The sequence below is a fragment of the Mustela nivalis genome, assembly GCF_964662115.1.
Source record: "Mustela nivalis genome assembly, chromosome: 7".
NCBI classification, from domain to species: Eukaryota; Metazoa; Chordata; class Mammalia; order Carnivora; family Mustelidae; genus Mustela; species Mustela nivalis.
Window position 1 is genome coordinate 93058888 of NC_139026.1, and position 21159 is coordinate 93080046.

The window sequence follows — 21159 nt, forward strand, 5'->3', positions numbered from 1 at the left end:
ATTTCTTTTTATCACTTTTATCTTTCCATATTACCATAAACATTTTTCTGACCTGAACATCAAGAATTACTATTGTAAGCCTATGAGTTCTTTAAGAGATTTCCACGGGGTAAAACCCTATGATTGGAAGGTAAAATATTTCACGGCTCCCTGGATAAGATGAAGATTGACTGAATACTATCCAAATACTAAACAATCTTACCTTCTCTGGTCATTGTATAAATCCCTGAACGACCAGAGTGAAGAAAGGAAAAGTTGCAAAAAGTGATAAACTCAAGAAGTATAGTGATGCCGTGACATTCATCTTCCTAGAAAGCTAGCAATGCAGTGACATAAAAGCAAAAGTATACTTACCAGCAACACAATCAGACTAGTTTCCATTTGTGTGTACTTATTTTTCCTGATATGCCCATGGAGCTCAGTCTACACTCAGGAGATCGTTTATTCTCAGTTCCTTTGGGACGGGTTAAATACAGGGCTGAGCTACACAGTAGTGGATCCTTCACCAAAAGTAAGCAGCCAGACTTTATTAAATGATACACCTCCACCTGTAAAAAGTAGAATGAATAAGCAAATTATTTTATTTATTTATTTTTGTTGTGTGTTTTTGTTACTAACTTTAAAGTGAAAATGGGGCTTTGAAATGAAAATGCCTCAATTACCAAGTTCATTGTTAAAAAAAAAGAAAAAAATCCAAAGAAACATTTTCAGACTTTAGTATTAGGCTATTGATCACCTTCTTCCAAAAACTAGAGAATTAAATCCTCTGCCAGATCTAAAATCCTCCTTTATCTTGTCAGCTCTCAGCCCCAACCTGCTTACTGTATCCACAATCCATGGGACCAGTTCTGGATCTCATTATTCCCTTGGAAATGTCTGCTCTGTGCTCAACAAACTTACCTATTCTTTCTTTTTTGTTATTAATTAAAAAAAAAAAAAGACTATAGTTGACCTACACTTTTACGTTAGTTTCAGGTACACACTTAGTAATTTGACAAGTTTATACATTACGTTATGTTCATCACAAGTCTAGCTACCATCTGTCCCCTTACACTGGTATTACAATATCATTGATTGTATTCCTTCTGTTGTGTGTTTTACTCCCATGACTTACTTATTCTATAACTGAAAGCCTGTATCTCCCTCTCCCCTTCACCCATTTTACCCAACCCCCAACCCACCTCTCCTCTGACAACCGTCAGTTTGTTCTCCATATTTACATGCTTGGTTCTGCTTTTTGTTGTTTATTTGTTTATTTAAAATATCTTATTTATTTATTTGAGAGAGAGATAGTGAGAGAGAACATGAGCAGGGGCAGGGGAGAGGGAGAAGCAAACTCTCCCACTAAACAGGGAGTCCCATGTGGGCCTCCATCCCAGGTTCTTCAGATTATGACCTGAGCTGAAGGCAGACACTAACTAAGTCATCCAGGTGCACTGTTTATTCATTTTTTTTTTAAAGTAGCCACTATGAGGAGAATCATATGGTGTTTGTCTTTCTCAGTCTGAGCTATTTCACTTATGATAATACCTTCTACATCCATCCATGTTATTTCAAATGCAGGATCTCACCCTTTTTATGGCTGTGTATTATTCCATTATATATATGCATATATTCACATACACTTATGTATGTATACACATACATATACGTATATCACCTTATTTTATATATATGTATATACATACACACAACTGTATATATTATATATAATTATATTATTTATATTATATATATATATGTATAAAATCACCTCTTCCCTATCGATTCATCTATTGTGTCTATTGACAGATACTTAAGTTGTCTCATATCTTGGCTATTGTAAATAATGTTGCAATAAACATAGAGGTGTATATATTATTGAAATTAGTGGGTTTTGGGGGACTGGTAAATACCCAATAATAAAACCATTAGGTCAAAAAGTACTTTTGACCTAAATTCTTTAAATTCTTAATTTTCTGAGGAAACTTCATAATGGTTCCCACAGTAGATGTAACAATTTACATTCTCACCAACAATGCATATGGGTTCCTTTTTCTCCATATCTTATCACAATGTGTTTTTGTTTTGTTTTTTTGTTTGTTTTTGTCATTTTGACTTCAGTAATTCTAACTGGTATAAAGTAACATCTCAGTGTGATTTTGATTTGTATTTCCCTATTGATTCATGATGTTGAGCATCTTTTCATGTGTCTGTTGGCTACCTATATGTCTTTGGGGGAATGTCTGTTCAGGTCTTCTGCCCATTTTTTAAACAGACTGTTTGCTTTTTTGGTATAGAGTTCATAAGTTCTTTATGTATTTTGGAATTAAACCCTTATCAGATATATTGTTTGCAAATATTTTCTGTCATTCAGTAGGTAAACTTATTGTTTTGTTGATGGTTTCATTTTTTTTGTGTGTGTGTAACAACTTTTTATTTTTCTGCAGTCCCAGTAGTTTATTTTTATTTTTGTTTCCCTTATCTTAGGGGATATATCTAGAAAATTGTTGTGACAGTCGTCAGAGAAATTACTGCCTGTGATTTCTTCTAGGATTACTTATGGTTCCAGGTCTCACATTTAGGTTTTTAATGCATTTTGAGTTTATTTTTTAGAACTTTTTTTTTAATTTGAGTACATGGTTTTGGAAAATGGCCAGTTTCATTCATTTACGTGTAACTGTCCATCACTGTTTATTGAAAATACTGTTCTTTCTCCACTGTATTTTCCTATCTACTTTTCAAAGATTAATTGACCCTATGATCACAGGTTTATTTCTTGGATATGTAGTCTTTTGCATTGAACTAATGATCTATTTTTGTACCATACTGTTTTGAGTACTATACCTTTGTAATATATCATTTTATGATTATCTGTTCTTGTGAAAAATGCTATTGGTACTTTGATAGGTATTGCTCACTGGAGGCAGATGCTAGTCCAGTCTGGGATTTTAAGGTATATGAGAAACAGCAACACTGCAGCTCTTTGGTGTTTTTAAATTGCATTTTTTTTTCTTGCCCAAGGACAGAGGAATCTATTCCCAGTCCCTTAGTACTACCCCTTCCACTTATGTTCTCAGTAAGGGGGTGGGGGCTCCCTTTGTTCTGTGTCTCCTGTTTATTCTGTGCTCTTGCCTTTGTCTTTGTCATTGGTTGCTCAGAAGTTGTTCAGTCAGCCCTAGTTCTTCAGGAGGAATCGTACTACTAATAGGCATAATTTGGTGTGGTCTGTGGAGGAGGCATGTTCAGGGTCATCCCACATACCATCTTCTCCTATCAAAGATGCATTTTAAAATCTTGAAAACTCAGAAGAGTATTTGAAACTTTAACTTTTTTTTTTTTTAATTATACGAGTGAATTGCAGAGGATATTAGAAGAGACTTGTATATAACTTAGCAGTTTCATTGTTGGTTAAGTTTTAGGAAATCAGTTGCTACCAATATCACATCATTAGCTGCAGTGCTAAATCCATTTGCATGCATTCCCTTGCATATATACAACTACTGGTAGAACATATATGTGAGAACTAAATTTTGATAGATATTTCAAAATTTCCCTCCCACAGACAAGAATAAACACCATTGCAAGCCAAGCATCACAGATATTAGATGTCTGTTCATCTAATATCTGATATTAGATGTCTGATATTAGATGTCTGTTCTTCAAATATGTAAGTGTTAATATCACTTACATATTTTACAAATGGAAAGATGAAACGAAGCCACAGTACACATACTACTAAAGATAGTCATGTGAAGACCAGATCACAGAGCCCAGATATTAAGGGTAAAGAGACACAATATCTTTGTAAACTTGGAAAAATTAATTAACCTTTCTGAGCATTAATTAGTCTACTCATAAAATGAGAAGACTAATAGTCTTAACTCCTAGGATATCCTAAAGATTAAATGAAATAATGAATGAAAGTGCTTACAGACTAGTTAGGATACAGGAAGTTCTTAACAGAAAAATGTTTACTCATTTAATTTTATATTCCCCAACTGTTAGAGAGGTTGAACAATCTTTTAAGAAGATATTATTTATTTATTTGAGAGAAGGAGAGAGAGAGTGGTGCCTGGGTGGCTCAGTCATTAAGCGTCTACCTTCAGCTCAGGTCATGAGCCCAGGGTCCTGGGATGGAGCCCCACATCGGGCTTCCTGCTGAGCAAGGAGCCTGCTTCTCCCTCTCCCACTTCCCCTGCTTGTGTTCCCTTTCTATTTGTGTTTCTATCAAATAAGTATATAAAAATAAAATCCTAAGAAAAAAAAAAAAAAGAAGAAAAAAAGGAAGAGACTGAGATAGCAGTAGAGAGCACCAGCAGTTAGTAGAGGCAGAAACAGAGTCCAAGGTGGGGATCTATCCCAGGACCCTGAGATTATGATCTCAGCCAAACTCAGACACTTAACTGACTGAGGCACCCAGGCTCACCCAACGTTGAACATTTTTTGTACCTAATGTAACTTTAGTGAGTTAAGCACAGGGGTAATCCACATGCTCCTACAGTTTGTTTACAAACACATATATTTTAATGAAAGAAGATTTTACTTGAACAATTGATCAAACATAGAGCCATTTCGATGAGTTAAGCATAAGGCAATCTCCATATGCTTCTACACTTAAGTTTACAGACGCTTGTATCTTAATGAAAGACATGCTACTTGAAAGAATGATAATACGGTGTATAATAAGCACAGGGTTATTCCCATATGCATCTACACTTAAGTTTATAGACACTTAGAGCATAATAAAAGAAGATGCTGCTTGAGAGAAAGATTATAAATAGTGGAGTTTTGATGGCTAAAACACAGCAAAATCCCCATATGCTTCTACACTTAAGATTATAATCACATCTTTTTTTAAAACTTTTAATTTAAATTCCAGTTAGTTAACATACAGTGTAGTTTTAGTTTCAGGTGTACATTATACTAACTGAAAACTTTCCTACAACATCTGGTGCTCATTCCAAGGAGTGCTCCCCTTAATCTGCATTAACTATTTCACCCATTCCCCTACCCACCTCTCCTTTAGTAAAGTTCAGTTTGTTCTCTAAAGTTTAAGAGTCTCTTTCTTGGTTCGTCTCTATTTTGTTTACTTTTGCACATTTGTTTTGTTTTGTTTTGTTTCTTAAATTCCACTTAGGAGTTGAAATCATATGGTATTTGTCTTTCTCTGACACACTTATTTCAGTTCGCATACTTTAGAGATTGAACATTTTTCATCCATGAATTATCTATTCCTATCTCATGTTCACTTTTTGGGGATTATGTCTTATTTAATAGTAGGAGATATTTATGTACTTGGATATAAACCCATGGTGAATTTTTGCTGAATCAAGTTTTCAGAGCCTCCCCTTAACTTATTTATGAGGTGTATCTACTCAAAAAAAAAAAAAAAAGTATCATGAATTCTTGGTGACCTATTCTTCTTAGAGCACTTTTCCACACATTCATGTGCTCACTGTTTCTATGGTTTTGCTGTTCCCATTTTCTTCCTAATCCATCCAGAATTTATTCATATGTAAGATATGAATCTTTTTTTTCTTTTTAAATAAAAAAATAAATGGTCAACTTCTCTAATATTATTAGGCTAGGGATAACATGAGAGTTTGGACAGTGAATCACTTAAAGCACCAAAGCCATGGTATCCCCTACAAGTAACGTTTCTAGTTCAGAGAACATATTGTTAGGATCCATGATCAAAGGAACAAGACCGACACAAAGCGAAATTTAAGCAAAGCTTTATTTCACGCCAAGCATCGAAAATCAAACCGACCAGTCTGGGCCATCTCTTACAAAGAGGCAACGATGACCAGGGCATTGACTCCAAGGATTCCCCTATCCCACGGCTCCCCTACCAGGCAGAGGCCGCTCCCCAACAACCCCAACGCTCCCTACCACTACTCTTTCTGATGGCGCTGCTCCCTACAACTACCCTTCTTGCCTCACAGACTAACCTTTATAGAGGTGGTTGAGCCTGGCCCACACATAGGTAGCCAAGAGACTGCAACGCACAGGGAAAACTGCACAGTCATACTTGGTCAGCAATACGGGTGGCCAATTGAATTCTAATTCACCATAGCAAATATATGTATGCCTCACTGATTGGATGTCTCCATCCACCTGGCCCACCCCTATATCCAGGGTTTGCAAGTAAGTTCCTCCAGGAGGGGCAGCGTCAATCCAAGCTTACAAGGAAATAGTTCCTCCAGCCAAGCAGACCCCTACAATGTGTTTGAGAAATTCATACTTCTCATTTTTCAGGAAAAGAAGAAAGGTTTCTTAGTATCCTCAATATAAGTGTCTAATTATACCAAGGACAAAGCATAGTAGTATGACCCTTTTCTGCAATTTCACTTCACCCCATCCACCCTCACCTTTTCCATTCCAGAATACCTGTGGTTTTCTTCCTTATTGTTTTAATAATATTACTTTTACTTCTCCTTTAGGATGTTCACAGTCACATAAGGTCTTTCCCCTTTGGCACCTCAGTTCACTTCTACTTGTTCATCAATCATGCTTTGTTTGTTTTTATTGAGTATTGCTGACACACAATGTTACAGTATCTTCAGTTTATGACATTGCAATTCAGCAGGTCTATACATTGTGCTATGCTCACCGTAAGAGTAGTTATCACCTGTCACCATACAACAGGATTACAATAGCATTGACTACATTCCCTCTGCAGTACATTTTATTCCTGTGACTTATTCATTCCATAAGTAGAAGCCTGTACCTCCCACTCTTCTTCCCCCATTGTGCCCATCACTCCAACATCTTTCATCTGGCATTTGTGATTTTGTCATCATATGTGTTCACTGTATTGTTCTCTGTATTGATTTGTCTTTTTCTGCTTTGTTTTCTGGTTTACCTGTTTGTTTTGCTTTTGATTCTACATATAAGTGAAAGCATATGGTATTCGTCTTTCTCTATCTGGCATATTTCACTTGGCATAGTGTCCTCTGTGTCGCTTGATACTGTAAATGGCAAGATCTCATTCTTTTTTTATAGCTGAGTAATATCTCATTGTGTGTATATGTATATGTATATTTTTCTTTCTCTATTCATCTATAAACATACACTTAGGCTGCTTGCATATTTTGAGCATTTTGAATACTGTAAAAGTGTGGGGGTGTATATATCTTTTGGAACTAATGTTTTTGATATAATATTTATATTATTTATAATAGTGAGCAAAATGATTGATATTCCATAAACACAGACTTTATATTCATAATTATAAATCACTTACACAGAACCTACAGTAAAGAAAGACACAACTCAGCCATGATGTAAAGAATGTTTAACAAATAATCTCAGCATTTCCTATAGCTGTGACATTGATATAAGAAGATAGTAGATTAGAAATTTTAAATTTCATTTTTCTCTTGTTAAATCTTCATAATAACATTAGTTCATATTAATCAGAACTTTGATTTCTTTGTATGAGACAGTACTATAAGGGTCAAATCTTTGAAGGTTTGTATCTTTCCAGCTCCTTAGAGAGTAAATGAAGGAGGTCAGCATAGGGTCAACAGAGCTATTGAGAATAGCTACTTCTTTGGTCAATGAAGCCCCTTTTCTCCCTGCTGAGTAATTAGCATATATGAAAATGGCAATGACAATCAGGTGAGAAATATAAGTGGATAAAGACTTTTTTCTCTCACTGGCATGTGTGATGTATATTAGGAGAAAATCACAATGCAAATAAATAATAAATAAATAACAAAGTAACCAAAACAAGGGAAAAACAGATTACTTCTAGGAATCATGTATCTGAGAAGACAGTTATACAAGCAAAAGATATGCACAGGCAGTTATCCTTGATATTGGATGTACACTTCTCCAGCTGGAGCAGAAAAATAACAACTGGAAAAATGTTCAGGAACCTGCCCAGCCATGCATAGGGCACAAACAGGATGTATAGTTTCCTGCTAATGATGGCGGTATAATAAAGGGATTTAGAAATAGCAACAGAGGGGTAAAGGGACATGGCAATTAGAATGGGAAATCCATTCACCTCCATGAAGATAAAGAAAAGTTATTGGATGGTACAACTCTTATGAGAAAGGATTTTATGCATGGTGATGATTGTCCCTAGAAATCTACAAATACATACAGTGGTAAATGAGATTTCTAAGATAAAGTAGTTTCAGCTAAGAAACACATAGGGGGCTGTAGACGGAAGTCTACCAAGTAATGATAGCCAGGTTGCCAGTGACACATAATATGTATGTGATAAATAAGAAAGGTAAAACCTCAACCAGAAGATCAGGATCATCAGAAAGGCTCAGCAGGACAAGCTCTGACCAATTTATCATCGTTAATTTCCCTCTTTCTCATTTTTCTTTTGTAAGGATATGCCACAACATTGATGAGTATAAACACATTGATAATAATAAAACAATCATAGGAAACTTTAACACCCCACTGATTGCAATAGATAGATCATCTAGTAGGTAACAAAGGATTTGAATGACATATGGGGCCAGATGGACTTCACAAATATATTCAGAGCATTCAATCCTAAAACATCAGAATACACACTCTTCTTGAGTGCACATGGAACATTCTCAGAACAGATCATATACTGGTTCACAAATCAGGTCTCAGCTGGTACCAAGTGATTGGGATCATTCCCTATATATTTTCAGAGCACAATACTTTGAAACGAGAACTCAATCACAAGAGGAAATTTGGAAAGAACTCACATACATGGAAACTAAAGAGCATCCTACTAAAGAATGAATGGGTCAACCAAGAAATTAAAGAAGAATTTTTTTTTTAAATGTGGAAAGTAATGAAAGTGAGAACACAACTGTTCAAAACCTTTGAGATGCAGCAAAGGTGGTCCCAAGAGGAAAGTATATAGCAGTACAAGCCTTTCTCAAGAAACAAGAAAGTTCTTAAATATACAACCTAACCTTACACCTAAAGGAGCTAGGGGAAAGAATAGCAATAAAGACCAAATCCCGGAGGAGAAGAAAATTAAAAGTTTAGAGCAAAAGTCAATGAATAGAAACCAAAAGAACGGTAGAACAGAACAATGAAACTAGAAGCTGGTTCTCTGAAAGAATTAATAAGATAGATAAACCCCTGACCATTCTTTTTTTTTTTAAGATTTTATTTATTTATTTGAAAGAGAGAATCACAAGTAGATGGAGAGGCAGGCAGAAGGAGAGAGAGGGAAGCAGGCTCCCTGCTGAGCAGAGAGCCCGATGTGGGACTCGATCCCAGGACACTGAGATCATGACCTGAGCCGAAAGCAGCAGCTTAACCCACTGAGCCACCCAGGCGTCCCACACCTGACCATTCTTACCAAAACACAAAGAACCTAAGTAAATAAAATCATGAATGAAAGAGGAGAGAGCACAACCAGCACTGAAGAAATACAAACAATTATAAGAACATATTATGAGCAACTATATGCCAACAAATTAGGCAAGCTGGAAGAAATGAATGCATCCCTAGAAATGTATACACTATCAAAAGTGAACAGGAAGAAATAGGAAACCTGAACAGACCCATAATTAGCAAGGAAATTGAAGCAGTCAAACAAGAGCCCAGGACCAGATGGCTTTCCGGGATGATTCTACTAAAATGTTTAAAGAAGAAATAATACCTATTCTACTGAAGCTGTTTCAAAAAATCAAAATGGAAGGAAAGCTTCCAAACTTTTTCTATGAGGCCAGCATTACCTTGTTCCTAAAAGCAAACAAAGACCAAAATGGAGAATTATAGACTAATATCCCTGATGAATATGGATGCAATAATTCTCACCAAGATCCAACAGTACATTATGATCTAACCAAAAGGATCTGCCCAAAGGATCCAAAAGTATACATTAAAAGGATAAATCACCACAATCAAGTGGGATTGATTCTTGGGCTGCAAGAGAGGTTCAACATCCACCTATCAATCAATGTGGTACACTATATTAATAAAAGAAAGGACAAGAGCCATCTGATCTTCTCAATAGATGCAGAAAAATCAGTTGACAAAGTACAGCATTATTTCTTAATTAAAACTTTTCACAGTGTATGGATAGAGGGAATATACTTCAATATCATAAAAGCCATATATGAAAAGCCCAGGCAAAAATCATTCTCAATGGGGAAAACCTGAGATATTTTCCCCTAGGGTCAGGAACATGTCAGGGATGTCCACTCTTACCACTGTTGTAAAACATACTCCTAGAAGTACTAGTCTCAGCAATCAGACAATGAAATGAAATAAAAGGCATTCATATTGAAAAGGAGTAAGTCAAACTCTCTCTCTTTACAGATGACATGATACTTTACGTGGAAAACCCAAAAGACTCTACCCTCAAATTACTAGAACTCAAGCAGGAATTCAGCAAAGTGGCAGGATAGAAAATCAATGCAAATAAATCAGGTATATTTCTATACACTAACAATGAGACAAGAAAGAGAAATTAAGGAATTGATCCTATTTACAATTGCACCAAAAATAATAAGATATCTAGGAATAAACCTAACCAAAGAGGCAAAGTGTCTATACCCACAGAATTATAGAACACTCATGAAAGAAATTGGGGAAGACACAAAGGAATGGAAAACCACTCTGTTCATGGAATGGAAGAATAACTACTGTTAAAATGTCTATGCTACCTAGAGCAATCTATACATTCAGCACAATCCATGTCAGAATACCATCAACTTTTTTCACAGAGCTGGAACAAAAAATTCTAAAATTTGTATGGAACCAGACATGTCCTTGAATAGCCAAAGGAATGTTGAAAAAGAGAATCAAAGCAGGTGACATCACAATTCCAGACTTCAAGTTTTATTACAAATCTGCACTCATCAAAATGGTATAGTACTGCCACAAAAACAGACACATAGCTCAAGGAACAGAATAGAGAACCCAGAAATGTATCCCCAACTCTATGGTCAACTAATCTTTGACAAAGCAGGAAAAAATATGCAGTGGCAAAAACACAATCTTTTCAACAAATGGTGTTGAGGAAATTGGACAGACATATGCAGAAAAATGAAACTCGACCATTTCCTTATATCACACATAGAAATAGACTGAAAATGGAGGAAAGACCTCAATGTGAGCCAGGAATCCATCAAAATCCCAGGGGAGAACACAGGCAGCAACCTCTGTGACCTCGTCCACAGCAACTTCTTGCTAGACATGTCTTCAAAGGCAAGGGAAACGAAGGCAAAAATGAACTATTGGGACTTCATCAAGATAAAAAGCTTTTGCACAACAAAGGAAACATTCGACAAAACCAAAAGACAAGCAACATAATTGAAGAAGATATTTGTAAATGACATATCAGATAAAGGGCTAGTATCCAAAATCTATAAAGAACTTATCAAACTCAACACCCAAAGAACAAATAATCCAATTAAGAAATGAGCAGAAAACATGAACAGACACTTCTCCAAAGAAGGCATACAAATGCACAAAAGACACATGCAAAAATGCTCAACAACCCTTGACATCAGGGAAATACAAATGAAAACCACAATGTGATACAACTTACACTGGTCAGAACAGCTAAAATTAACCACTCAGGAAATAACAATTGTTGGCAAAGTGGCAGAGAAAGTGGGAATGCAAGGTAGTGTAGTCACTCTGAAAAACAGTATGCAGGTTCCTCAAAAAGTTAAAAATAGAGCTACGTTATGACCCAGCAATTGCACTATTAGGCACTTAGCCAAAGATGCAAAGGTAGTGAACCAAAGGGGCACTTAGACCCCAATGACCACAATAGTGAAACTACAGAAAGAGCCAGGCTCAGCAAGTACTGTGCTGTATTTCTCAGTTGAATATATTGCAGAGAGATCATTAGAAATTGTGCAGCACTAATTAGGATTATAGTATAAATAATCATTTATATTATTTGGAATACTTTATTCTATCCATAATCTTCTTTTACTTTCTCTCTCACACACAACCACACACACACGTGCATACACACACATCATCCAAAATACACCTAATACTTTAAGCTGAATGAGTGGACGAGTATTTTAATCGCTGAAATTCTAAATTTTGTTCTGTTATGAAGTTTTTATTTTCTACAAAACTGAAATGATTTTACTGTTTTGGAATTAAAAATTTAGATACATGCCCAGTTTCAAACTAGTCTAAAACTAAGAAAGGAGCTATACATATATATTCCATTGTAGTCAGAAAGCAGAGCTTACATTCCATAGAAATAGGGAAAGTTAACTTATTCTACACATCTAAAACAGCTATTTCTTCACTAATTTCTACAGTATTTCTATATCTGTGGATATATATATGCATGTATCTACCCTGTATAACAGTCTATATCTACTGAGTCATTACGATATTTGGAAATATGGAGGTCTATTTTTGTTCTTAAAGATCTATTTTTTTTTATTTTTAGCATTAGGTAAATTATATGGACATAATCTATTAGGTAAGCAACAGTTTTTGGTTTTTAAATAAAAACATTCACAATTTTCAAAAAATCATATGGCATTTGAAAAACTTTTCCAAGAGGAACTGCAAGACGCTGAAGGGATTTTTGACAAAGATCAATGCAAATGAAAGATTATATTGTCTGTATAGAATAAGGAAAATATCATATCAATAATTATACAACATCCCTTCCATTCTGGGTGATAGTTGTTTTCCCAAATAAATCTCAAAGTACACCTCTCCAAATTAAAATAATTATTGTTCAAGAAGTTTCAGCTAACAATGGGTTCAGAAGAATGAGAACTAGACAGACATCTGAAGTTATATCAATTGAATGGGAAATATATTAAATGTGCTTTGAACTGTTAGAAAGAAGTAATGAATAGGATGACAGGAAGGCCTTTTAAATTGGAGACGTTGCTCAGACTTCATTTTTGCATATTTTAGTATATGTGCTGCCAAAACGAGCAAATCATTTTTGTGTATTTTAAACTGCCTGCAATGGGTGTGTCTAATTCATGTACCATAGTATTTCATTTGCTTGAGAAAAATACAATCTTCCTTGCCCTGTCCATGAAGGCTCGCTTGACTTGCTCATTCCTTAGACTGTAAATAAAAGGGTTTAACATGGGGGCTACTGAGGTGTTTAGCACAGCAACACCCTTGCTCAGAGAAACTCTGTCTTTTGCTGAGGGTTTAATATACATAAAAATGCAGCTGCCATAGGAGATGGAGATAACAATCATGTGGGATGAGCAGGTGGAAAAGGCCTTTGTCCTCTGACTATTAGAAGGAATTCTCAAAATTGTTCTGATGATATATATGTAAGATAGAAATATTAATGCCAAAGTGAACATTAAAGTAAACACAGCACAGGAAAACCCCATTAGCTCTAGGAATTTTGTGTCTGAACATGAAAGTTGCAGCAGGGGAAAATAATCACAAGTAAAATGGTCAATAATATTAGATCTACAGTAATTAAGGTTTAAGAGCAACATGAGTGCAGGAAATATGATTAAGAATGAAATCAGCCATGAAGAGAAGACAAGGAGTATGCAGACTCTGGGATTCATGATGGTCATGTAATGCAGAGGTTTGCAGATGGCAATATAACGGTCATAGGACATGGCAGCCAGGAGGTAAAATTCAGTGACTCCCAAAAGAATGAAAAAAAATAACTGAGCAATGCAATCATTAAAGGAAATGGTTTTATCTCCTGTAATCAGGGTGCCCAGGAACTTAGGTATGCTGACAGTGGTGAATGAAACCTCTAATAAGGAGAAGTTTCTGAGGAAGAAATACATGGGTGTCTGGAGGTGAGCATCCAGCAGGGTAAGGGTGATAATGGTCAGGTTCCCAGTGATGCTGAGCATGTAGGTGATGAACAGAAAGATGAAGATCACTCCCTGAAGCTGTGGGTCATCTGACAATCCCAGGAGGATGAACTCTGTTAGTTCTGTGTGGTTTCTCATTCTCCAGTTGCTTATTTGTTGTTCTCCTGCCAGACCTCTAGGAGAAAACACAAGAAACAAATTTGAAGAGAGGATTAACAAAGGTCTAAGTGTGAAGCCAGAATTTGGCTGAAATACTACATGTTTCCATCTACAGATGAGAATGTACTTGAACTGATAACCACAAGGATCCATTAATTTCCTCTCTTTTACCAGTGAAATCTCCAGTGAAGGCAAGTTTGAAAATATTCAATATCACAGAGCAAAAAGGGCTAGAACAAGGAGTTTCCTCAAGCTTTTCTGACTCCAAATAGCACGTGGTAGCTTTCAAAGATAATCACAAGGGAGGCTGGGAGTCAAGATAGCAGAGAAATAGCAGGCTGAGACTACTTCAGCTAGCAGGTGATCAGCTAGATAGCTTATCTAAAGATTGCAAACGCCTACAAATCCAATGGCAGATAGAAGAGAAGAAGAACAGCAATTCTACAAACAGAAAATCAACCACTTTCTGAAAGGATATTTTCATGGGGTTGTTGCCACCCTTTTGGTATTTTACTTGCTCCTTCATATGTTCTTATCTGGACAAAATGACAAGGCGGAAAAATACACCACACACACACACACAAAAAGAACAAGAGGCAGTACCGAAGGCTAGGGACCAAATCAATACAGACATTGGTAATAGGTCAGATCTAGAGTTCAGAATGATGATTCTCAAGGTTCTAACTGGGCTCGAAAAAGGCATGGAAGATAATAGAGAAACCCTCTCGGGAGATATAAAAGCCCTTTCTGTAGAAATAAAGAACTAAAATCTAACCAAGTTGAAATAAAAAAAGCTATTAATGAGGTGCAATAAAAAATAGAGGCTCTCACTGCTAAGATAAATGAGGCAGAAGAAAGAATTAGTGATATAGAAGACCAAATGACAGAGAATAAAGAAGCTGAGCAAAAGAGGGACAAACAACTACTGGACCATGAGGGGAGAATTCGAGAGATAAGTGACACCATGAGATGACACAACATTAGAATAATTGTGATTCCAGAAGAAGAAGAGAGAGAGGGGGGAGCAGAAGGTATACTGGAGAGAATTATTGGAGAGAATTTCCCCAGTATGGCAAAGGGAACAAGCATCAAATTTCAGGAGGTGCAGAGAACACCCTTCAAAATCAATAAGAATAGGTCCACACCCCATCACCTAATAGTAAAATTTACAAGTTTAGTGACAACAAGAAAATCCTGAAAGCAGCCTGGAAAAGAAGGCTGTAACATACAACGGTAAAAATATTAGATTGGCAGCAGACTTATCCACAGAGACCTGACAGACCAGAAAGAGCTGGCATGATATTTTCAGAGAACTCAATGAGAAAAACATGAAGCCAAAAATACTATATCCAGCTAGGCTATCATTGAAAATAGAAGGAAAGATTAAAAGCTTCCAGGACAAACAGAAACTGAAAGAATTTGTAAACATCAAATCAGCTCTACAGGAAATATTGAAAGGGGACCTCTAAGCAAAGAGAGAGCCTAAAAGTAGTAGGTCAGAAAGGAACAGGACAATATACAGTAACATTCATCCTTACTGGCAATACAATGGCACTAAATTCATATCTCTCAATAGTTACCCTGAATGTTAATGGGCTAAATGCCCCAATCAAAAGACACAAGGTATAAGAATGGATTAAAAAAAAAAATCTATATGTTGCCTACAAGAAACTAATTTTAAACCCAAAGATATCTCCAGATTTAAAGTGAGGGAGTGGAAAAGAATTTACAATGCTAATGGACATCAGAAGAAAGCAGGAGTGGCAATTCATATATCAGATCAATTAGATTTTAAGCCAAAGACTATAATCAGAGATGAGGAAGGACACTATATCATACTCAAAGGATCTGTCCAACAAGAAGATCTAACAATTTTAAATATCTATGTCCCCAATGTGGGAGCAGCCAACTATATAAACCAATTAATAACAAAATCAAAGAAACACATCAACAATAATACAATAATAGTAGGGCACTAACACCCCCATCACTGAAATGGACAGATCATCCAAGCAAAAGATCAACAAGGAAATAAAAGCCTTAAATGACACACAGGACCAAATGGACATCACAGATATATGCAGAACATTTCATCCCAATGCAACAGAATACACATTCTTCTCTAGTGCACATGGAACATTCTCCAGAATAGATCACATCTTCTGTCCTAAATCAGGTCTCAGCTGGTATCAAAAGATTGGGATCATTCCCTGCATATTTTCAGACCACGATGCTCTGAAGCTGCAACGCAATCCTAAGAGGAAATTTGGAAAGAACCCAAAAAACATGGACACTTAACAGCATCCTTCTGAAGCATGAATGGCTTAACCAAGAAATGAAAGAAGAATTGAAAAAATTCATGGAAACAAATGATGATGAAAACACAACGGTTCAAAATCTGTGGGACACAACAAAGGCAGTCCTGAAAGGAAAATATATAGCGGTACAAGCCTTTCTCAAGAAACAATAAAGGTCTCAGGTACACAACCTAACCCTACCTAAATGAGCTGGAGAAAGAACAAGAAAGAAACCCTAAATCAGTAGGAGAAGAGAAATTATAAAGATCAGAGAAGAAATCAATGAAATAGAAACAAAAAAAAAAAAACAATAGAAGAAATCAATGAAACTAGGAGCTCGTTCTTTGAAAGAATTAATAAGATTGATAAACCGCTGGCCAGACTTATCAAAAAGAAAAGAGAAAGGACCCAAATAAATAAAATCATGAATGAAAGAGGAGAGATCACAACTAACACCAAAGAAATACAAACAATTATAAGAACATCCTATGAGCAACTTTCCGCCAACAAATTTGACAATCTTGAAGAAATGGATGCATTCCTAGAGACATATAAACTACCACAACTGAACTAGGAAGAAATAGAAAGCCTGAACAGACCCATAACCAGTAAGGAGATTGAAACAGTTATTAAAAATCTCCAAACAAACAAAAGCCCTGGGCAAGACGGCTTCCCGGGAGAATTCTACCAAACATTTAAAGAAGAACTAATTCCTATTCCCCTGTAACTATTCCAAAAAATAGAAACAGAAGGAAAACTTCCAAACTCATTTTACGAGGCCAGCATCACCTTGATCCCAAAACCAGACAAGGATCCCATCAAAAAAGAGAACTACAGACCAATATCCTTGATGAACTCAGATGCAAAAATTCTCACCAAAATACTAGCTAATAGCACTCAACAGTACAGTAAAAGGATCATTCACCATGACCAAGTGGGATTTATTCCAGGGCTGCAAGGTTGGTTCAATATCCACAAATCAATCAATGTGATATAATACATTTGTAAAAAAAGAACAACCACCATATGATACTCTCCATAGATGCTGAAAAAGCATTTGACAAAGTACAGCATCCCTTCCAGATCAAAACTCTTCAATGTGTAGGGATACAGCACACATACCTCAATATTATCAAAACTATCTATGAAAATCCCACCACAAATATCATTCTCAATGGAGAAAAACTGAAAGCTTTTCCACTAAGGTCAGGAACATAGCAGGGATGTCCATTATCACCACTGCTATACAACATAGTACTAGAAGTCCTAGCCTCAGCAATCAGACAACAAAAGGAAATTAAAGGCATCCAAATCAGCAAAGAAGTCAAACTCTCACTCTTCGTAGATGATATGATACTATATGTGGAAAACCCAAAAGACTCCACTCCAAAACTGCTAAAACTTGTACAGGAATACAGTAAATTGTCAGGATATAAAATCAATGCACAGAAATCAGTTGCATTTCTCTACACCAACAACAAGACAGAAGAAAGAGAAATTAAGGAGTCAATCCCATTTACAATTGCACCCCAAACCATAAGATACCTAGGAATAAACCCAACCAAAGAGGCAAAAATTCTATACACAGAGAACAATAAAGTACTCATGAAAGAAATTGGGGAAGACACAAAGAAATGGAAAAAAGTTCCATGCTCCTGGATTGGAAGAATAAATATTGTGAAAATGTCTCTGCTACCTAAAGCAATCTACACATTTAATGCAATTCCTATCAAAGTGCCATCCATCTTTTTCGAAGAAATGGAACAAATAATCCTAAAATTTATATGGAACCAGAAAAGACCTCGAACAGCCAAAGGAATTTGAAAAAGAAAGCCAAAGTTGATGGCATCACAATTCTGGACTTCAAGCTCTATTCCAAAGCTCTCATCATCAAGACAGCATGGTACTAGCACAAAAACAGACACATAGATCAATGGAACAGAATAGAGAGCCCAGAAATAGACCCTCAACTCTATGGTCAACAAATCTTCAACAAAGCAGGAAAGAATGTCCAATGGAAAAAAGACAGCCTCTTCAATAAATGTTGTTGGAAAAATTGGACAGCCACATACAGAAAAACGAAATTGGACCATTTCCTTACACCACACACTAAAATAGACTCAAAATAGATGAAGGACCTCAATGTGAGAAAAGAATCCATCAAAATCCTTGAGGAGAACACAAGCAGCAACCTCTTCGAACTCAGCCGCAGAAACATCTTCCTAGGAACATCGCCAAAGGCAAGGGAAGCAAGGGCAAAAATGAACTATTGGGATTTAATCAAGATCAAAAGCTTTTGCACAGCAAAGGAAACAGTTAACAAAACCAAAAGACAACTGACAGAATGGGAGAAGATATTTGCAAATGACATATCAGATAAAGGACTAGTGACCAAAATTTATAAAGAACTTAGCAAACTCAACACCTGAGAACAAATAATCCAATCAAGAAATGGGCAGAGGACATGAACAGACATTTCTGCAAAGAAGACATCCAGGTGGCCAACAGACACATGAAAAAGTGCTCTATATCACTCAGCATCAGGGAAATACAAATCAAAACCATAATGAGATATCACCTCACACCAGTCAGAAAGGCTAAAATTAACAAGTCAGGAAATGACAGATGCTGGTGAGGATGCGGAAAAAGGGGCACCCTCCTACACTGTTGGTGGGAATGAAAGCTGGTGCAACCACTCTAGAAAACAACATGGAGGTTCCTCAAAATGTTGAAAATAGAACTACCCTATGACCCAGGAATAGCACTACTGGGTATTTACCCTAAAGATAAAAACGTAGTGATCCGAAGGGGCACATGCTCCCAAATGTTTATAGCAGCAATGTCTACAATAGCCAAACTGTGGAAAGAACCTAGATGTCCATCAACAGATGAATGGATAAAGAAGAGGTGGTATATATACACAATGGAATACTATGCAGCCATCAAAAGAAATGAAATCTTGCCATTTGCGTCAACGTGGATGGAACTAGAGTGTATCATGCTTAGCGAAATAAGTCAAGTGGAAAAAGACAACTATCATATGATCTTGATATGAGGAAGCGGAGATGCAACATGGGGGGTTAAGTGTGTAGGAGAAGAATAAGTGAAACAAGATGGGATTGGGAGGGAGACAAACCATAAGTGACTCTTAATCTCACAAAACTAACAGGGTTGCTGGGGGAAGGGCGGTCTGGAGAAGGGGGATGGGATTATGGACATTGGGGAGCGTATGTGCTATGGTGAGTGCTGTGAAGTGTGTAAACCTGGCGATTCACAGACCTGTACCCCTGGGGATAAAAAAATATATTTTTATTACAAAAATTAAAAATCATTAAAAGAAAAAAAAGATAATCACAAGGAAAAGTTCAGAAGGAACTCAAACACCTGGAAGCTAAAGACCAACTTGCTTAAGAATGCTTGGATCAACCAAACGATCAAAGAAGAACTGAAACAATTCATGGAAACCAATGAGAATGAAGACACATTGGTCCAAAACCTATGGGATACAGCAAAGGTGGTCCTACGGGGAAAATACATAGCCATCCAAGCCTCCCTCAAAAAAACTGAAAAATCCAGAACACACCAGCTCTCTCTCTACACCTTAAAGAACCAGCATCTGTTCCTGATCAAAATGCTGCAAAGTATAGGGATAGAGGGACCATTCCTGAACTTCATAATATCTATCTATGAGAGACTCACAGCAAATATCACCCTCAATGGGAAAAAGCTTGCAGCCTTCCTGTTGAGATCAGGAACACGACAAGGATGCCCATGAGGTTTTTTTCCCCATCGAAGACCATCTTTGTGCTCTTGCTCTGATTGTTTACTAGTTTTCCATTCTCTGTAAGTTAAAGCTTAATTACATTGAGAATCCTCAGAAATAGGAAAGAGCCTGTATTTTTTAATGACTTGTGAGTGTTTTGTCCTTAGACATTGATCAACTTTTGGTAACACTCAGCTTTTCCAACTCTTCCTATCTCTCCGGTCAAATATCCCTTGCCATTGCCACCAGCAACCTTAGAAGTTAGAGATAGAGGGGAGAAAGAGGCAGGAAATAATTTAAGCTGGAGAGTGTAGAACTGAGTTTAATCCCATCTGAATCCTTGCCATAGTTTATGATGTTTCAGACTATATGTAATTATTATGACCTGTATATGTACAAATGACTTCTCTTTCTATTGAAAATAATAATTATTACTCTTATTATTGAAGTATATACTCCAGTTAAAGAGTTCAGTAAACATTCCCCAATAAAACTCAGGTAAATAGTTTAATTTCTTTACTTGTATGTGGTTTTAAGATAGTACATTTTAATTTCTTTTTTTATATTAAATGATATTACCATAGTTATTTCCATTAGTAAGAGTGAGGCTATCTAGGCATGAGTCCAAGCTTATTACTAGGCCTGAAACCATGTCTGCATTTATTCTATAAATATAATTTATTCTTCTGCATGCAGGCCTTTCTTTCTTTCTTTTTTTAAAATTAATATATAATGTATTATTTTCAGCAGGTGTACAGGTCTGTGAATCATCAGGTGTACATATTTCACAGCACTCATCATAGCACATACCCTCCCCAATGTCCATAAGCCAGCCACCCTATCCATAGCTCCCCACTGACCTAGCAACCTTCAGTTTGTTTCATTAGATTAAGAGTCTTTTATGGTTTGTCTCCCTCCCAATCCCGTCTGGTTTCATTTTTTCCTTCCCTGCCCCCCACAACCTCCCTCTCTGCTTCTTAAATTACTCATATCACAGAGATCAAATGATAATTGTCTTTCTCTGATTTACTTATTTCACTCAGCATAATACCCTCTAGTTCCATCCATGTCTTTGCAAATGGCAAGATTGCATTTCACTTGATGGCTGCATAGTATTCCATTGTATATAGTATTTCATTGTATATATATACCACTTCTTTATCCATTCATCTGTTGATGGACATGTAGCCTCTTCCCATAGTTT

At 36.4% G+C, this 21159-nt stretch overlaps 1 protein-coding gene across 1 annotated transcript; it reads right to left on the reverse strand.

The window, feature by feature from the left end:
* Positions 1–12935: 12935 nt before the first annotated feature.
* Positions 12936–13874, reverse strand: LOC309869863 (olfactory receptor 6C1; the record flags this gene model as incomplete). The annotated part of the gene is made up of 1 exon (XM_082741637.1): positions 12936–13874. One exon carries the CDS (start codon positions 13872–13874, stop codon positions 12936–12938), a length of 939 nt encoding a protein of 312 aa, XP_082597763.1.
* Positions 13875–21159: the final 7285 nt, after the last annotated feature.